Source organism: Dermochelys coriacea, chromosome 4 (genome assembly GCF_009764565.3).
Source record: "Dermochelys coriacea isolate rDerCor1 chromosome 4, rDerCor1.pri.v4, whole genome shotgun sequence".
NCBI classification, from domain to species: domain Eukaryota; kingdom Metazoa; phylum Chordata; order Testudines; family Dermochelyidae; genus Dermochelys; species Dermochelys coriacea.
The window spans coordinates 84563758-84585093 of record NC_050071.1 but is presented as its reverse complement, the minus strand read 5'-3'; the positions used below and the strand labels follow the sequence as shown (position 1 = coordinate 84585093).

The window sequence follows — 21336 nt, the reverse complement described above, 5'->3', positions numbered from 1 at the left end:
AAAGGAAGTGCACAACTGAAGCCATTACTAGGCCCACTAGTTTTAAGGTCAAGATGTGAGAAATACAGCATTAATAAGCTATATGACAAAGCATTTTAACTTTGAGTAGTTATGGAAATAGTTATATTGAATGAATACTTTCCAAATTAATTTGCAAATTACAAAAATGAGAGAAAGCCCTTTAAGTAAAATATTAGGGTAGTCTTAAATTTAGTGTTATATAGCCAAACTTAATATTTGCAAGAAAATTCAAACTGAATTTTAGATTTCTTTAGTAGTTGCTTTCAGATGTTCCTTTCAAGACGGAGTAAAAAACTGTAATTAACCTTGGCATTTAATTAATTAATCCTTCCATGGTATAGCAGTATTCCCTATTTTTCTGGTTTATGAACTTGCATCATTCAAGTGTTACATTTTTAAGATTTTTATTATCTGACTATCTTTAAATAGTCTGAAACATATGGAAACTTTATTGAGAGAGCATAATCTAGTCATGTTACTTTTAGCCACATTAGAGATGTAAGACTTTAACTAAATCCTTTGTATTTTAAATCACATAATTAATCAAAATTAAAATGACACGTCAGTAATTTTTGCAAAGCCTCAGTTAATGATTCTTTATTTTGTTTCAGGGGTTTTGATAATTGACACCATGGGGAGACCCTTGACCATGCTGCTGTTGCTGCTGGTGCAGCATTTTGGAAACGGTGAAGGAAATCAAAGACCATATCATACTTCACTTGTGCAATTTACACAAGTCCAGTTCAATGCCACGGTGTATGAAAATTCTGCAGCCAAGACTTATATTGAGCCGCCAGTAAAAATGGGCATTTACCTTGCAAATCCACTGTGGGATATAAGATACAAAATTATTTCTGGTGACAATGAAAACTTCTTCAAAGCTGAAGAGTATATTCTTGGAAACTTTTGCTTTTTGAGAATACGGACCAAGGGAGGAAATACAGCTATTCTTAACAGAGAGGTGAAAGACCATTACATATTGACTGTAAAAGCAGTTGAAAAGAATACTAATGCTGAAGCACGCACACAGGTCAGGGTGCAGATACTGGATACAAATGACTTAAGACCCTTGTTTTCTCCAACGTCTTACAGTGTTTCTTTGCCTGAAAATACAGCAATAAGGACCAGCATTGCAAGAGTAAGCGCAACAGATGCAGATATTGGAACCAATGGAGAATTTTACTACAGTTTTAAAGAAAGAACAGATATGTTTGCTATACATCCAACAAGTGGTGCAGTGGTTCTAACTGGAAAACTCGACTATGCAGAAACTAAGCTTTATGAGATGGAAATCCTCGCAGTGGATCGTGGAATGAAATTGTATGGCAGCAGCGGTATTAGCAGCATGGCAAGGCTAACTGTTCACGTAGAGCAAGCAAATGAATATGCTCCCATTATTACAGCTACTGTATTGGCTCCTTCAGAATTGGACAAGGATCCAACATATGCAATTGTAACTGTTGAGGACCTTGATCAGGGTTCAAATGGAGAAATAGCATCGTTAAGTATTGTGGCTGGTGACCCACTTCAACAGTTCAAAACGGTGAGGTCTGTTCCAGGAGGTAAAGAATATAAAATCAAAGCTGTTGGCCACATTGATTGGGAGAGCCAATCTTTTGGATATAATCTGACTCTTCAGGCTAAAGATAAAGGGAATCCTTCTCAGTTTTCTTCTGTAAAAGTTATTCATGTGACATCTCCACTGTTTAAGTCTGGACCGGTCAGATTTGAAAAAGATGTATACAGAGCAGAGATAAGTGAATTTGCCCCTCCAAACACTCCTGTGATAATGGTAAAAGCTTTACCTAGTTATTCCCAATTAAAATATACTTTTAAAAATGCACCAGGCAAAGTCAGATTCAACTTAAACCCGCACACAGGTCTTATTACCACTTTAGAACCAATAAAAGCACAATATGCCTCCCATTTTGAACTTGAAGTCATGACAAGTGACAGAAGAGCCTCTGCAAAAGTGTTGATTAAAGTAAAAGACACGAACAGTAATCCCCCTGAATTTACTCAGACATCATATAAAGCTTCCTTCGATGAGAATGTGCCAGTTGGCACTAGTGTCCTGAATGTGAATGCAAAAGATCTTGATGAGGGTGAGAATGGTTATGTGACGTATAGCATTGCAAACTTGAATCCTTTACCATTTGTGATTAACCATTTCAGTGGTATTATCAGTACCACAGAAGACATGGATTATGAATTGATGCCAAGGGTTTACAATTTAAGGATTCGAGCATCTGATTGGGGCGTACCGTATCGTCGAGAAATTGAAGTTCCTGTTACTATTATTTTAAATAATTTGAATGACAACACACCACTATTTGAGAAAATAAATTGTGAGGGAACAATCCCTAGGGATCTTGGTGTTGGAGAACAAATTACTACTGTATCTGCTATTGATGCTGATGAGCTCCAGTTGGTGAGATACCAGATTGAATCTGGAAATGAATTAGATTTATTTATCTTAAATCCAAACTCTGGGGTGCTTTCCCTGAAGCAATCTCTAATAGATGGTTTAGGTGCTAAAGTATCTTTTCATAGTCTGAGAATTACAGCTACAGATGGTGAGAACTTTGCAGTACCATTATATATCAACATAACTGTAGCTGCCAGTCGTAAACCAGTAAACTTGCAATGTGAAGAGACTGGTGTAGCCAAAATGCTGGCAGAGAAATTACTGCAGGCAACTAAGCCGCACAATCATGGCGAGGTTGAGGATGCTTTCTTTGATACTCACTCTATGAATCTACATGCACCTCAGTTTCGAAGTACTCTTTCAAGCAGTGTTGAAGTAAAGGAAAACCTACCTGTGGGTTCCAGCATAATACTTATGAATGCCACTGATCTTGACACTGGCTTCAATGGAAAGCTAGTTTATGCTATCTCTGGAGGTAATAATGATAGTAGTTTTACTGTGGATTTGGAAACAGGAATGTTAAAGGTTTTATCTCCCCTTGATCGAGAAGTAAAAGATAAATACGCTCTGAATATTACTGTGTATGATCTGGGAATACCACAAAAGTCTGCGTGGCATCTTTTAGATATCAAAATTTTGGATGCCAATGATAACAGACCAGAGTTTTTACAGGACAGCTATTTTGTTGAAGTGAGTGAAAACAAGGAGCTGAACAGCGAAATCATTCAGATTGAAGCCACAGATAAAGATTTGGGGCCCAATGGGGAAGTGAAATATTCTCTTCTTACAGATACAGACATGTTCGCTATTGACAGTACGACAGGTGTTGTGAAAGTTGTAGGGGCTTTGGATCGTGAAATCCAACACGTGCATTTCCTGAAAATAGAGGCCAGGGACCAGCCAAATGAAGAACCTCAGTTGTTTTCCACTGTAATTTTGAAAGTATCTTTAGAAGATGTCAATGACAATCCTCCTAAATTTATTCCATTGAATTATCATGTGAAAATTCGAGAGGACCTTCCAGAAGGAACTATTATCACATGGCTGGAAGCGTATGATCCTGATGTGGGCCAGTCAAGTCAAATACGATACAGCCTTTTAGATAGTGGAGATGGAACCTTTGATGTAGATAAATTGAGTGGAGCAATACGTATTGTACAAAGACTGGATTTTGAAAGGAGACAAGTTTATAACCTGACTGTACGGGGCAAGGACAAAGGAAAGCCGATTTCATTATCTTCTACCTGTTATGTTGAGGTTGAGGTAGTTGACGTAAATGAAAATTTGCACCCTCCACGGTTTTCCAGCTTTGTGGATAAGGGCTTTGTAAAAGAAGATGTCCCTATTGGTTCATCTGTGATGACAATAACTGCCTATGATGAGGATGCAGGAAGAGATGGAGAGATTAGGTATTCAATCAGAGATGGATCTGGTGTTGGCATTTTCAGAATAGATGAAGAAAAAGGTAAGAATTTTTTGTCAGCATCTTAATTCACTTATTCTGTTTCCAGTATTTCAAGCAAACAAAAAAACCACCAAACCTAAAGTACTAACAGTAATAATGTTTTTACATTATTTTATTAAACATTTCTTATATACACAGTTTTAGTGGATGCACACTGTTAAGAAGGGAAACAACGTGAAAATGTTTGCTAAAGTTGCATTTTTCCTACTTTGATTAAATTTTTACAGCACATATAATAAATTGGTCTCAAAACCTCTCCCACATGAGCACCAAAAGGAATAACATGGGGCCCAGATTGTGGAGCTCTTACTCACGTTGTTGAGAACTTACTCATGTGAATAGTTCCATAAGTGAGGACTCGTCAGAATGCCACAGTCTGGCATTAGGAAAATAGTGGAAGCTTTAACTCTGAAATTTTCTTGCTTTTTTCCCTCTTTGTTAGAGAAGCTATATTCAAAGGATAGCAATGTTATATCTGTGATTATATTCACTGCTTTGGGTAAATATATTGATAACTTTCTCTGTTGTTCACCCTAACAATAGTAACTGTATATTTTTAGTGAACAAACAGAAATAAACTTCTTCCAAACAAAATATAAATACATTTGAAGCTTTGTTAAATATCATGGTGATAAAGGATCCATACATGCATTGATATAACAGATTTAGAGGTGTTGCTTTGTTGTGTCAGTGATTCATAGGTTAAGAACTGCTGTAGGCATTTTATTCCAGTGTAATTCATTCAAAGAGGCTATCTATCATCATCTCAGTAAAAGATTGAAATTCTATTAATTCTTGAATAAGTGTCTCTAGCACAGTTAAAATGAGAATTGCTACTCATTCTATCTTCCCCCATACAGTTTTCTTCCTTTAAAAAATAAAATAAATTTAAATATTGTTAAATTTCACAAAAGCAAAGAAATTCAGAGTAATGTCATCTTGTACAGTCTCCGATACTTTGTGTTCAATAATTGTATGGATTTTCACATACCTTCAGTGTTAGATTACTAAAACAAAAATAACAAAGTTAAGCAGCAATCATGGGCAAAGTTCTGCGCTGTTACACCATTGGTAATCTGTCATAACTCATATTAGTTCATTGGTATCTGAAGATTTTGCTCATGTTTTGTTAATTGGTCTCACAGGGTATGTCTACACTGCAATTAGTCACCTGTGGCTATCCTGTGTCAGCAGACTTGAGATCAAGTGCCTTAGGTGGGGCTGTTTAACTGCAAAGTAGACATCCAGGTGTAGGCTGCAGCCTGATCTCTGAGACTCTCCCACCTCGCAGGGTCCTAGAGCCTGGAAGTCCAACACAGCAATGAAATAGCCCTGCAGCCCGAGCCCCATGAACCTGAGTCAGCTGGCATGGGACAGCTGCGGGTTTTTAATTGCAGTGTAGACATTCCTCCTGTCTGTGGGTAATTCTAGTTACAAGTTACAACTCCCTTAATAATGATCCCATATATTATACCAGGGGTCTGCCAAATTTGTGTCCGTGGAAAAACATGTCACGGACTGTGAAATCTGGTCTTTTGTGTACTTTACCCTATAGTAAAAGTACACCAAGTTTCTCAAACTGGAGGTCCGAACCCAATCAGGGGTCGCAAGTCTATTATAGGCGGGTACCGGTATTGCCACCCTTACTTCTGTGCTGCCTACAGAGCTGGGTGGCTGGAGAATGGCGGCTGCTAGCTGGGCACCCAGCTCTGAAGGCAGCACCGCCAGCAGCAGCACAGAAGTAAAGGTGGCATGAAATATAAAACTGTATGAACTTCTCCACAAAATTTGTTGTTTATGCCCTAACCAACCTGTGAAAAATGGTGATTTTGTCGCAGTTTAGTTAGACCCCTATTTATACATGTCTAGTAGTGTCCCATGAGTACTGGTGAGTTGTGCCCATAAGATTGCTTACCTCTTCAAAATTTAGAAGAGCAAAATGTCACTTGAAACATTGCTTAGAAAGTCAACCATTTATCAAAATAATATTGGACCTTGTTAAAGAGCAGGTCTCCAGAGTTGTAATTAAGTCTCACCTCTTTTACCTTATATTTGTACAAAGAACACAGTTAAGATTACAAAGTAGGTTTAGAAAAGTTAAATGAAGTACTTTCAAAGCCTTAGTAATTTCACATTTAGTTTTTGGCTTGCTTAACAGATTACTTACGCTTTTCAGTATGCTGCCTTTTTCTTAGTGCAAATATATTCAAGTTTGCTTTATTCTGAGCTTCAAAGTTTTATGTAGAAAAGTTTTACTAGTCCCATATGTGGGTCTGTAGAATTAATCCAGTTTTGCCATTTTACTATCTAGGTACCATTCTTTCTTCTTCAGCGCCAGTTCATTCATGCATGGGCTGTGATTCTGCCACTTTTATTAAGTAGGTGGCAGAATCACGTGTCTAATGTTTTCTTTTACTCCTTCATTTACCTAACTTTTTTTTTTTTAAACCTTGTTTGGCTTAGTTTTTTGAATTTAATAGGACTACTCATGTAAGGCAACCAGGATTTGGTCCCAAGGCTTATATGTCTAAGTATTTATACCACTCATCACCGTGGTATTCTGCCTCTGCTCTTGGTAATAGGGAATAGGCTGATAAATAGGTGACTGGGAGGCAGTGTACAGAAGCAAGAGATTGGACCCGGGGAAGAGACCAGATTGGACTTCTGACAAACAGCTGGGTGGCTGATTTTCTAGATTCACTGAGGAGGAGGGGAAGAGCCCTTTATTCCTTGAGCCAGTTGTGTCTCCCAGGTATTCTCCTCTGGCAGCATCATATTCCTTCATTCATGTTACTCCCAGTCCAAAGGTAGGTAGACTTCATATTTTAGGAAGCTTTTTTGAGTCAAAACTAAGATACTAAGTATCTAAAGGGAACCACTTATCTTACATCTAAGGAATTGAAGGTGGGAATCACATGAAGTGCATCTGGGGAATTTAAAATCTATGAGAGGGGTGGGTGGGTGTGTGTGAGAGAAAACAGTTCAACATGATGGAATTTCTTGGGGCTGGAGGTGGTTTGTTTTTTCAGAAAGCTAGGAAATTACCTACAAAACTTGTATTACAAGAACCTTGAGTGTGCAAAGTCAAGCTCAAAAGTTAGGAAATGCAGTAGCACCTCAATTTTACAAACACCAGTCTCTCATGAACGACTGCTTATATGAACCTTTTTTGAGGGGGGCGGGAATTAATAATGAAAGCGATGTCAGTGAAGAACAACATCTTTTCACATTCCAATGCCTTCAGTGGATTGGAAATCACTTTGCAGTGGTTGAAAGGATACGAAGAAAACAGTGCAGTGCACGATACTAATACTTAGCACATTACCTACTGCAACTTTTGAGATGTTCAGTTTTATGAACTTTTTGATTTTTATGAGCTACTCTGTTCCCAATTAGTTAATAAAATAGGGTTCTAGTGTACTAGAATTAAGGTTGGTTTCTGAGTGTCTGTGCACCCTTAAATTAGCCATTTCTTTTCTTTTTTAAATGCTTGATTTTTGCCACCTTAATATTCTTCTAATGCCTTCACGCCAGTTGCCCTCCTCTAGAACATGCTTTTTAATGTCCTAGTATGTACATACCCTCAGAAGATATACTCTCAGGGAGCCACATGTCTTTATGCACCCCAACTCCCCACCTTGGCAGCCAGAGGATTGGGAAATGATCCCCTACATGTGCTTCTGTTGTTTTAAATGCCCTTTTTGTTTTGGAGCTACTGCGCCCTAGAACACCCTGTGGAGAGAAAGAACTCCAAAAATGAAGGGGTATTTCCTAGTCTCACTGCTATTTAATGGTGATGAGGAAGTTGGGCACCCCTTGCATTCCCCTTTCAATACTTTATTTGGATCTGTACATGGGACAGGCTTACTATATGGCTACTAAAAACTTAGAGTGGGGGCAGTTGGCCATCTTTGAAGGTTGAGTGGGAGGTTTGTAGTCACTGCCTTCATTCTAGAAGACAGCTTAAGGTCAGGAGGCCCTACTGGAGACTAGTTGGTGTAGTGGGGTAAAACCTGTTCAGATCTTTATGAAACAGGTATTTTATTGGGGTTGGCTCAAGATTTGCTAGGAAACCAAAACAAGCAAACCTCAGGGGAAACAGCTGGGGCCATCAAGTTTAGGTTCACCAAAAATGTGTGAACCCAAATATACATTTCATGTTGCTCCAGGGAATGATACCATAGCTAGTTCTATGTGTTGAGAATCATCTCTGATCTAGTTCCCAGAGATGTAGCATGAAAGCTCCAATATGTTCCATAACAAATATATGTACTACAGACAACAGACAAAAATATTGTATAAATCGTACACGTGCACCTGGGGCGCTGGAGATAAAGTATTCTGTCTTTTGAGGTCCAAAATCAAAACAATCTGTCACTTGAGCCTAAGGAGAGCTTCCCCAGTTAGCCAGATGCACTCATGCAAATAGCTTAATTCAGTATTCACTGTAAACGCTGATTAAGATTGGGTTTTAAAAAAAAAAGTTAACATCATACTACTGCTGGCAGAACTTATATTATGGATTCTTTGTCATATTTACTCCTCCAAAGTCTGGTGAATTTAGAGTAGTTGTAGAAGCTTTTGAAAATGGCCAGCTATCAGCTGCTTAATAACATTTTCCTCCAGTTGTGATAGCAATTAGTATCTTAGTAATATAAGATGATTTGTCAAACATCAAGAATTCCAGCAGTATAGCTAACTATGTTGACAACTTCAACTGCTGTGATTTGCTTATTAATAAAGACTTTAGATACTGGGGATTACTAATAATCGTAAAATGGGTTTTATAGTAAACCTAAAGTTTTCCATATTTTTTGAGTGCATCATCAATCGGTATTTTAATGATAGTATTCATTTGAATGCTCGTTATAGTACAAGCGAAAGTGTTTTTTCAGAAACCTGCTAAAATCAATTGAATATACTGAAACATATGTTTAAGTATATATTTTTAATTGTTTATGTGGTCACTTGTCCTTTATTGTATTTATTGATTTTATTTTTAATTAACTGAAACAAACATAAGTTTTTTATAATATTAATGTATAATAGCTTAATTTATATTCTTGAGGAGAAATACAGTATAACCTTGCTACTCCTTGCTTCAGTAACCCATGAATCTTCATTGATCATGGATTTTTATGTTCACACTTTACTGGATCACAAAATGGTGAAGTGCTGCTGCCATGGCAGAGCAAATGCAGGTGATATGTACCATGTGGTCCAGTGGGTGAACTAACTTATCCCCTCTCCTCATTCTATTCCAGGTGTTAATGCTCTACAATAGAGCTACAGCACTGGCTGCTGCTTCTGCTCAGCATCTCTCTCTTTCCTGTTGCTTAAAGCAAGGTCAAGATCTGACTGCTCCTATAATAGCTTTTCTGTGACTTCCATTGAAACTGAGAGTAGCCCAAGATCATTATGTGGAGTGAGGGACTCTAGTGAGGCAGTTTCCCACCCCTGTACCCGTTCAGCAGTGGCCGTGGCTATTAAGTAAATTGACTCTGATCCTCGTGGGGTTGAGTCCAGCTGTGGAAAGAGATTAAAGATGACATTTGGATCAGAAGCCGCTAAAATCAACATAAACTGATCTCTGTTGTGTGACACTGGTATTATATTTTTGTAACCCTGACCCAGGTCAGGTGTCTGAGGGCAGGAAATAATGATCAGGCTCTTAGTGGTGTTTCTCTTGGTTGCAAGTGTGTCACTCCCAGCACAATTTACAAATAAATACAGGCACAAAATATACTAATGAATATACAACTGGAGAAGAAAGATCTTAAATAATGATGCAGAAAGAACTACAACAGACTTGTTTGTGACACTTGAAATAAGTAAACACATTTGCATTTCAAAATAAATATTGCAGCTGAGTGCAAAATAATCCAGTATACTCAAAGATTAGTGTGCACTCAATGTTAAAATTAAAAACTAAGATTGTTTCACAAAGCGAACCTATTCAGCAAAGCCACACTGGCAAATCTGGAAAGAAAGATGCCACGCAGTAGACCTTGGAATAAAAGAAAATAAAGTCCCACGTTCTTAGGTTGAAGAGCAGTCTGCAAATTCAGATGATCAGATATATCTACTAAACAAGAGGTAAATATATTCTTAAAGAATTTGAGGAATTTAACAGTTGAATATATTAATGATAGAATGCATCACCTTGATATAGATTCCAGTGTGGTGGTAAAAATATACGCACTGAACAATGAAATTGAGATAAATCATTCCAATTTTATGCAGCTGCTGCTGTTTGGAGAAGCTCTGAGGGGCAGCAGAGGCAGACACTAGAACTAGTCATAGGTGAGGAAGACACAAAGCAGAAGCTGTTCAGGGCAGAAACACAGAAATCCCTTCCCTCCTTATCCTTGTCCCAAGTCTTATATTGGTCCTGAAATGATGCTCTACAGAGGGAAGGGAGAACAAAGAAGAATGCTTGTTCCCCTTTCCCATCAGCCAGTCATTTACATCAGCCAGAGGCTGAAATGAAATTGAGCCCCTAAACAGTTTCCAGGAATAGTGTCTGATAGTCATCCCAGCACCCATTTCAGCTCTGGTTGGGAGGCTGAATTTCTCATCAAGGCCACCCAAGTTTTGTGTTAACTTCTGGATTGTAAGTTTGGTCCTCCAGCTAGCAGGTGTCCTAGATATGTTCCAAAGCCTTAGCCAGTGCCAGGCAGGGTCATGGGTTATATGGCTCACAATAACCTTGCAACCAACATTCAATCCACATATCTACTGGGTCTCTTCTTGTCCTCCCTTCCTATCCCCATAACCATATTAATGAGGTTCTAGCATCATCATCTGAACAGTGCAAATTAAAGTTTGTGATATTTTTTGTGTATTACAGAATAACAATAATTTTGTCCTGAAAGTAACGCTCAACCCTTGTTTTGCTTTCAAGTGATTCAGAACATCTTATATCCCTGTGATTAGTTGAACTTCAGAAGGTTAATACACTTGCCAAACTTATACGGTTAGATGAAGTTGAGACAGAAGGTTTTGTGTGTTTGCTAAAAAGTGTAAAAAATGGTAAAGATTTATTGAAGAGTAGAAATGACAGACACACACACACACACACACACACGAAAATCTGCTTTACAGGATTGTGTCTGTGTGCCATAGAATATCATCAGTAAGACTTACTGGGTATCAGACATCCTGTTTCCAACACAATACCAAACCTATTTCCAAGAGTGAAAGGAGGTAATTCATTAGAATTGTGAATAAGATTTAGAGTAAAATATTGAATTATGCTGCTAATAGGTGCAGGACAGTCTTAACCTGGCATATAATAAACTGAGCATATTAAAATGTGCTTACAACTTGTAATTATCCTTTTTTAAAGGAACATGATTTAAATTTATGATTAAATACTTAAAAGGATTATGTCAAGTTCTACATTTTCAGTGGCTGCCCCTTGGCTTTTATTTAACTTTTCTTGTTGTTGCACCATTCATTACTGTTGAGTTTTAATACTGTAATGAGTGTGAACATTTACAAAGATTAAAAATTGTGATCATTAAATGAGCACATCACCAAATTCATATCACCGTTGGGAGAGGCTTTTTAATCCAGTTTTATGATACAGAATTGAAACCTTAGGACCTCTTGTTATTTCCTTTAAGCAAATCAGTTTTGTAACTCGGCAGTCCTATAACAGATCTTTTTAGATTTGCCTCAAATTCATATAGTAAACCAATTTGATCTACTTGCCCTAAAACAATACCTTGAGAATTTTTTTTAAATACATTCCAATTTGTTCCCTTTTGTAAAAAAAAAAAAATAAATAAAACTCAATCATAAGGAAATATGAGAACTTCATGCTCTACTCAAGTTTAAAGAAGACCGTAATTTCCAGAGTTTACACCTAAGTGATGTTAAGACTATCAGTTCTTTAAGCTAAATGGAGCAGGCTCAGATCATCTTCCTATTAAAGCCATCTGTTGCATATTTTGTGTGTATTTCTAATCATGCTAAATCTGTCAGCTGTTTTAATAATTGAATTTTTTTTAAATAAATCTTCATATTTTAATGGTTTACACTCAGTGAAACTTGCAGTGGAAAAATTGGTGACCAGACCACCTTTTTTATAGACGGTATTAAGTGTGAGATTGAGGAATTGTTAGTTGATTGGGGAAAATGTGTTTATATATCACATTTGCATGTGTGAGACACCGGAAAATTTAGTAAAACATTTTTTTCATTCACCCCATCCCTCTCTACCCTTAAATTGTATACCTGGCATCAGGGCAGGTTATTAGAAGGGTTCCAATCTTTTCCTGAGCATGAATTTGAGATTAGTTCGATCACCTACCACTAATCGGGAGAAAGACTGACAGGGAAACCTTTAGCAGAGGCTTTCCCAGGGTTGTCAAAAATGTGGAGGAGCTTGCAAGCCAAAGGCAACACTTATTGCCTTAAGGGAGATGTGTGGAGCCATTCCAAAGGCTCTAAAAGGAGATATGAAAATACAATCCAGAATGAAGATACTAAAGCAGCCCAAAGAGGAATCAAGCGATTCATTTAATTATGTGATCAGCAGGCATACAAAGTAGTTAATCCATGTGGCTGCTGTGGATGAGCTTGTCTTCCCTGATTTCCTGTTCCATGAGATGGTGTTAAGAAGGGCAGAAAGGGACACTGCTAGTGGTGTAAAGATTGAGTCCATTCCCTGCCATGTTGAGGGAATAGAGTTCAGCAGGCTAGTAATGATGAAGCCATAGATGGGGAAAACAAACTGGCATATGAATGACCATGCTAAGCCACAAAGAATAATAATATAAGATTAGTGTGAGGGAAATAACTATTTATTGGACTCAACAACAACAACAAAAAAGCGCAAATATTGTGATTACTGGGCAGTTTGTCCTGGAGAGCTCTTGTAGTGCTGATAATTCTATATAATTTTCTTTTTCTAATGTTTTGGCAGTAATAATGAGCTTGTTTTGTTTGGTGATTTTGCAGTATCTATCTACCCTGGCCTCCTAATTGAATTGGGGAAGCGGGACAGCATAAACTGCATTGAGGAGAGATAAGCAACTTTAATTGATTTGGGGGACAAGGACTATCCTGGTGTCTTCAATTCTGCATCCCCTAGTGGCCATGAAAAGACCATGCAGGAATTTCCTTCATGGACTTTCCTCCCACCCACCTGAAGTCTGCAAAACTGATTGATTTGATTTGCACATAAAACATCTTTAAAACAGATTTTATAGTTACAGACCATAATGATCCATCAGTTATAGTGCTTAGCAAAAAATAGACACCACATCTTACTAATATCATTTCATCCATTTGAATGGGTTTGTGTTCCATATGGGTAGGGATGAAGGTTGAGAGGGGTGAGTGGGAGTGGAGCTGGGGCCCTGGCTCAGTCAGTCTGCTGTAAGTCAGGCTCTCTTGTCTAAGGAACCATGAAACTGCAGGGGCAATTTTAAGATTGCACAGTTACATAGACATTTTAATGTCCCAGGGTTTTAATCTAATATTCAGATAGGATGGGAAGTGTTCTGTTCTTATGTTCTGTCTGTAATGATCCCTTGGGGGTATGTATAGGGGAAATGAGCATGATGTGGAATATAGGGGAGAAGTCTGTTGCCAGGACGCCCTGTGTGGTTTCAGTTCTTTGCTCCTGCTAGTAGTCTTGGCAAGATTGCCTGTCAAGGGGAATTGCACTGGATGCTAGTTCAGGGCAGAGTTTGGCCTATTGTATGTAAAGTCAGCTGGTGTTTAGAAACTTGCATAGGGTTGCACTACCTGGGTTAGGTTGAAAAGTCAAGTTTAAAAAGCCTTAGCTTAAAATTTCATAGCTTCTTAATTTTTTCACTAAACTGTTGTGCTTGTTTAAATTAGGTAGCTGGTGTTTGTTGGGATTCTTTGACCACATAGAACAAATATCTCTAATGGCAGTTTGATGAGAGTGGTTATTTGATATCTTTCTAAATCCACTCCAGATTTTCACTAATGCTGAGAGGATGTCCCCTCAGTCTCCTGGAGAGCTAGTGTTAAATCAGAAGTGTGATCAAGGATCTAACCCCAGGTGCAGTAGAGCAGAAACTCAGCTCTGATATACCATTTCTGAATATAAGATGGATGCAGAACATCCTTAAGCAGAGTTTAAAAATGGTAGTATGGACTGGGTTTCAAATAAATGTTTCTTTTTTTGTAATCTACAACTCTTTAGATTTAAGAATAATATGAAGACAAATTAAAGTGTTGTAATTGTTTTGGATTTTGAAATTTATACCTTGGAATAAGCTTTATTAGTCTTAAACATGTTTATTTTGTGTTTTGCTGCTGGCAAAGACATATGGTAAGGTAGTTTGATCATTTTCTTGAATATCCTGCTGGGTAAACCATCATGGTGACAGGTAAATAGAGACTCCATACAAAGGCTTGGGCTTGCCTCAACCTCCACTTCTGCATGGCTGCTGAAAGTAGGGATTGTTTTGCTGTGAACCCTATTGATTAGGTCACAATCTGGTCTGATGAAAACAGAGCTGCCTACGGGCTGTCTCACTGTAGGAGATTTACTGACACTGTGTGAAACAGCCACATGTGGTCTCAAGATTACCTTATAAACAGGAATCAATTCAGGCAGTAGAGTGCACGTTATGGGCCTATTAACTTGTTCAGTCCTATCTCTGACTTGAAAAGCACTTGTGAGCAAAGGAATAATAAAAAGGAATGATTGCCAAAAGCTGTGGAAGGTGCTTCTTGCCATATCACTGTTGGTACATCTGTTGACTTATGGATTTATTTCCTACTATGACATCTGCTTAGCTTTTGAAGTATGTTTTAAGGTCAAATGAGGGGAATTTGAAAATTATTATGTAATGTTTACTCTTTTCTTTGAGATTTAAAATTTTAATCAAACACCATTTGGACAAGTTTAACAAAAGGCAATTCTACACACTTATTTGGCAGGCTCCTATATTTTTATAGCAATAAGTAGTCATAACTTTAGAATTCTGAATTAATTCTGAATTCTTGATCCCACTGAAACTCTGGTTTGCATGTCAGTTTCTTAATTTTTTATAATACTCATTGCATCCATAATTTAAACATACTTGTCTGAATATGAAGATTAATTTTCAACTCTGTGCTCCAACCTAACTAAAAAAATAATGTGCTAAAATACTAGTGATTTTTTTTAAGAGGGCTTGTTGGAAATTCTAAAGTAGCCAAGGAATTCAAAAAAATGGTTGCAAAAAATATTTCATGGTTCAGAAAGGAATCATTTCTATTAGCACTTCACCTTGCACACCACTTGATACGTTCACACTTAAATAGCTGCCTGCATTTCAGTTTAACTTGCATATCTGGACAAGGCTCGAACAATAAACGATATTTCTTTTAGAGAATTGTATATTTTTGGTAGGTACTTGTGATGAAGAAGAAGTTTATGGACCAGTGGATGTAAATTGTCTTGACCAGCCAGTAGTGAAGATAATTTGAATCTTTGCATTCAGAGTTCTGTAGCTATGCAGAAACTGTCATTTTGCCATCAAGAATCCACAACTTGAGCATGTATAGCTATACGATGAAACATTATATATAAAATTTAGTGGTTGTACTCTGTTAGGGCCCAATCCTACAGTGTGCTGTTCTCCTGAGTAATCTTTACAGGCGGGAGTAGTTCCAAGGGCCTTTTTAATTACATCAGCCAGTTACAAATACATAAATCACAAGTTTAGTTACTTATACTACAGACCATTTCCATTTTTAAAAAATCATGCTATTACTGTCAAAGAAAATAAAAGACCAGAGCCTGCTGAGTCTTACTTAGACTGATTTACAGGATCGGGTCCTTGTTTTACTGGGGAGAGACCATTATTATATTGAGCTTCAACAAAAGGAAAACAGTCTGTACAGGTAACAAACTAGACTTTTGATTTAGGTGTCATTGGTAACTGGGTGCTGGTATTATAAAATTAATACATTTAGGCAGATAAATTCGGTTAAGTATGGGTTAACCTGGGAAACCATTGTATTAACCAATGTGTCTTTCCCTTTTATAGCTCCTCCTAATTGTCCTTGTAGTAGCTATGCCTAGACTGAGCAGCTCAATGGACCTGTGCTACCAGGAAGCTTTGGGTGTGTCCACAGGATCTAGAATCAATAAGGAGATGTGCTTTTCATGCTGATGGCTGTGCCCTCTACTCCCCCCTTCCACAAGAATGATCTGGATTTGGGAGGTTTGGGTATAGGCTCCACAGCCTTTCCGGTGGATGGGTATGGTGAATCAGTATCTCACAGAGATCTTTCTTCAGATCTCCTCTGTCACAGTAACTACACCGTACTTCCCCACCCCCCCATGGTCCACTCCAGGAGTGCTCTGTTTGGTCTCAGGCCTCCAGCAATCACCTGTCTCTGGGTAGAGGCCCTTTCCCTTCTGACTGGAGGTTTTAAGGCTGCATTTCCCCCTGCCATATGTGGCGATTATCCCCAGCAAGCCAGCCTCCCTAAAGCCCAGCACTTGGGCTGTGCCTTTTCTTCTAGTACAATGACTGTGTTTTTACAAGTGACCACACAGCTCTATCTTAACTGAATACATTTATTTTAAGGACCAAAATGCATACAGAGGAAACAGAAAAAGTATTAAAAGTTCTTACTTGTTCGGTGAGAGTTTCAGAGGTCTCCTCCAACTGCTGCAAAAGGCTTTGGTAGGTGTCAGACTTTCCAACCCTTCAGCAAGGGTTGGGGTTTCCCAGTGTAGGTTAACTGGGAGGTGTGATTCCCAGTGCAAGTAGACAGATGTGCGTTAGCTCCGTTCAAGCTTGTGCACTAAAAACAGCAGTGTAGACATTGTGGCACTGGCAGCAGCTCATGCTAGGTGCCTGAGCTCAGTGCTAGGGGTTGAGTGGGTTTGAACAACCAGTGCTGCAACATCCAGCACACTAGCTTGAGTCTGTCTACCCATGCTGGGATTCACACCTCCCAGCTGCAGTGTAGAGGTGCCCCTGAGAACCCATGGTCCTGTCCATTTGCTGAATCAATATGAAAGTCCTGTGTCAGTTAAAGCTTAGCTTTTTGTACCAAAAGCTCTTTCTTTGTTTGAGTCTCTAGGAAATCTAATTTGAACCAGTATTTGCGAACACCTCAGGTGGTGCTTTTCTGGAATTGTTTATAATCCCCGGGGTAATCACCCAGCACTGTTTGTTTGTAAATCATGGATGAGCTGTGGTAACCCTCCACCGTGGAGTAGAACACAGTCGTACATAAACCATTCATAGTCCCCAAAGATACTACTGCAGGGGGTAGATATATATTGCATCTTCCCCCATAAACAAATGGTAAGGTATTTGACTGGCATCCTAAGGGAACTAAGGGCTGTGGAGTGCCATTTAAAGTGGGGTGTGTGTGTGGATATTTCTCCTTCTGCCTGACCCCTCCCCTCTTGCCCCTGGGCCCCTATACTCGCCCCATCCAAATTTGAGTGAATGCAACTGACATGGGGTCGCAGTGTCCAGCCAAAAAGCGGTTGGGCCATGGTCTGGTTGGCCATGCCAGCTCTTTAGCCTATGAGGAGAACCCACAGGTTTATTCCCTTGATGATGTCAGCCAGTTCCTTTTTATATCTTCACATTTCAACAATTCATGCAATAAAGATTCTCCTCCTCCCCCCCCATAGCCAGGTTTCTTCCTCTGTCCCACCTTAGGGCCTGGGGAGTCTCGTGACATAACCTCAGGGCCTCTAAGGCAAGGAGGAAGTATTGACTCACCCGCACACTCTAGGTTGGCAGTTTGTTCTGCACACACTGAGTCAAGGTGAGCAGTATTTCCTCCCCCTCCTGTTTCAAGGTCCTTTACATTTTTGTTGTATTGACCAGGCAAGGTACTAACAAGCTTCAACAGGACTTTATTTTCAAAATGGAAAAACCTCTTTACCAAGCTGCTTCTACACCCTCTGTAGCTCTCTCCCAGCCTCTCAACTCCTCTCCCCTCCTTCCTGTTTCCTGTCCTTTTTTCAGACTCCCAACAGCCAGTGCTCCCAATTCTAATAATTAAAAACAACATCTAAACACCACAATTTTCACAGACCATCAGGAAGTCAGACTGGGGGAAGAAGTTCTCCCTCCTCCCTGGTTGTTTTATGCATCAGTTTCTTACCTACTTGCACTACTTCCAGTCCCCTCCCCCTCCCCCCGCTTTTTCCGTATCAGCTCCTCTTTCATTCGGGCTGACATCTTTCTGCATTTTGAGTCAGCTAGAGGCACCATGTCTACAATAGCAAGTTTACAGCAGCAGAGCTATACCAATATAGCTGTGCTGCTGTAAGATCATTTGTGTAGCTGCTCTGTGCCAATAGGAGAGAGCTCTCCCAGCGACATAATTAAACCATCTCCGACAAGCGGCAGTAGCTGTGTTGGCAGGAGAGTGTGTCTCCCACAAACATAACGCTGTCCACACCGGCTTTTCTGTCAGCGTAGTTTATGTCACTCCCCTTTTTTCACACCCCTGAGTGATCGAAGTTGTTCGGACAAAAGTGCTAAGGTAGACATAGCCCCTGTCCGTCTTTGCTGGTGGAAAAGCTGAATTTGGGTTTAGAGCTCAATTTTCATTTCCAAAAAGAACATGTCATAAGATGTAACCTCACATATTCCTGCAGTCAGAATCCCTGAACTTTCTTTGGTGTCCATATTGACTCAGGCTACAGGCAGAGTGCTGGGGTTCAACATATCCAAATCTGCCTGCTTGCTAGCCCTGATTAGGTACACCCCCATTGTGTTTTGTCTGAGTCTCGTTGGTATGACTTGACCATCTTCTTTTCTTTGAGCCAGTGGTATTTGTCCTGGTCAGCAAGCTTTTGTCACTCCAGCTCCATCCATCGCTCCTGGGCCTTTCCAGCTTCATCCTCCATCTCTGGTCCTCTCACTATTTTCACTACCTCTGCTGGACCATCTGTGGCACCATCTCCATGGTGCCCTATAGGAGGGAAAGGGAGTTCTCCTAGATCCCTGTCTGGAGTAGGTTTCCCATTCTGCCTCAAATCCTGGGAACATAGCTTGGCTTATCACCTTTAATTTCTTCAAACCAGCAGCAAACTAATCTTACTGCTGATACAAAATCAAGTCAACAGCTGCTGTTTCTTCACTGGTTCTTAATTGCTGCTTCTGTCTCCCCTCCCCCCATTAGTTTCTTGAAAAGACTGAGACCTCTTTTCCCTGTGCTCTGGAGTTGTTTATAATCCCCTCTCTGTTGTTAGTTCCTGGAGGAGCTGTTGTAACCCTACCCATGGATTGGAACACAATCATACATGAACCATTCATAAATTTAATAAAACCATTCCCAAAAATACTTGTATATCACACTGTACCTGTAGGTTTGTATATTCTGTCTCTGTGAAAGTTAGTTTTCCCTGTGAGAGGAGCTTAGTCTGCTATGTAGTAGCAGGCATGTGGAATTTTCTCTTTGATCCAGAAGTCATGCTCTTCCTATAACAAAGGCAAGGTAGGGTGGTGAATCAAAGTGAGGCTGATAAGACTTGAATTTGTGTGTTATATGGCTATAATTTTTGATGTTAAAACTCTGGTCATATACTTGTCCAAGAGATTAGCAACAGTCCTATTTCATTTATTTTAACCCCTTTAAAGAGACTGTTTTAGTTACAAGTGTGAGGTTTTATTGTTGAATTCCGGACTCAGCTTAAGACATAGAAGGAGTTGCCAAAGTATCAGAGACTGGCATTTGCAGTAAGTAAAAACTGCACTTCAAGTGGTAGATGCAACTGCTCTTGGATTACTTCTTTGGTGTAAATTTGTTGCCCTATCATACTATTCAGTTCTTTATTTTAAAGTTATTTCTCTATGCATCTATTATGAAGATGGGGTATACTAGCATGTGGTTTCTCTCCCTCCTTTTTTTATTCACTGAACAGCTAATGATTAACAACTGTTCAGCTACTTATATAAGGAATGTTGATTGCTTTGAGAAAATGCATGGTAATTATGTGAAGTTTCCTAAAGAAGGTTTGTACCATAGTTAGTTCACTCTGTTGAAACTAGACTGCATATCAGTTATAATTTAAGTAATTCACTGTGTTCAGATGTGGAAAAGGAGCCTCTTTGATATTTTTGAATAGTACTGCCTATGCATGTGATTTGCACATCATCCAACAGGGGATATGATTTTGACTTGTTGGTTTTTCTGTTTAAAACATTTTATGGTAAAAACTTGCTGTGAGAAAATGCACATTTGTCAGAAGTGCTGAATTTTTGGTAGGTATATGAGGTGGTATGGGTATTGTGAAAGACATTTGCCACACTGTCAGCTTCAAACCACTCCCAATCAGTTTCATAATGAGGAGTCACATGGGCTAAAGTAGAAAGGTCCAGAGATCTGGAGTTGTATTCATAAATATTTTCAACTGCATGTTTGTTGGCTAGATATATCCCTATGTTTTCTGAGAAGTAAGTTCTAAACACTGAATGGAATAGCCATCTGTAGTGTGTGCTAGTGGTGGAATTTTATTTTATTTTATTTTTTTATTTATTTATTTATTTGTTAAATCCATCCAAAGGAAGGTAATAATGACAGAAGTACTTAATCTAACATGTTGACATCGAATAGTGCTTCATTGTAAAGAGACACTGCTGCTTCAGAGGAGGTCGGTGAAAGTCAGTGTGAGGAGTTGGAAAAACCGTGATAGAAAAAAATGATTTGTGAAGTAAGTGACAAGGGAATCAATTCACAGATGTGCACTGGCTAATGAGCCTACAGTTAAGAGAATATGGTGATGGCTGTAGATTATTAAGGGTTAGGTTTAAAGTGAATATTGATCCAACGTGTGACCTTTAGGTTGAATAGAGCTGGGAATGTATGCTGTGCTATGTGTGTAATTCAGGGAATGTAAAGTCCTTTGAAAATTCCGTTGCTCGCTCTACTCTAATATGAGAATACAAAGTACTTGAATATAATGTAAGAAACAATCCTGGACTGGCAGGAGGATAGAAAAGGTCACCTACTGGTCTCTTCCGTTTCTAATTTCTGTGTGTGTGTGAATCTCTCTCAAAAACAAATAAAAAAACCTTCTAAAATGGTTCAATAGAAAACTCAGTTTTGTCAATGGTTTATAGTTTACGTACAATAATGGTGATCCTTCACTTGCAGTACCTAAATCAGTGTAGGAAGAACCCCTCCCCGGGCCCCGACCAGCCGAGCCCCAAACCTGCCGTGGTCGGAGGCAGGTGTCCCAGCCTGGTCCGGACCTGCTGCGGCTGGGGAGAGGCGTCTTTCTCTCTTCTCTCCCTCGCCCCCGATGCTGCTGCGGGAAGAGAGAGCTGGGTGGGGAGTGGAAGTCCTCTCGCGCCACCCCAGAGCCTGCAATCCCATCCAGAGCGCTCATCTCCCTGCACCCCAACCCTCTGCCCCAGCTCTGAGCCCCCTCCCACACTCTGAACCCTCGGTCCCACCCCAA

At 39.3% G+C, this 21336-nt stretch overlaps 1 protein-coding gene across 7 annotated transcripts in view; it reads left to right on the top strand.

Annotated features, from left to right (window-relative positions):
* Nucleotides 1–21336, top strand: part of FAT1 (FAT atypical cadherin 1) — a 152470-nt gene that overhangs the window by 10949 nt on the left and 120185 nt on the right. For all 7 annotated transcript variants that reach the window (XR_005292510.2, XM_038399149.2, XM_043513656.1 and 4 more), the window contains exon 2: nucleotides 633–3914. Coding sequence is in view for 6 of the 7 variants with exons in the window: in XM_043513656.1 (XP_043369591.1) it covers nucleotides 633–3914 (3282 nt within the window). In the remaining variant the exon portion in view is untranslated. The remainder of the gene's footprint in view (nucleotides 1–632; nucleotides 3915–21336) is intronic.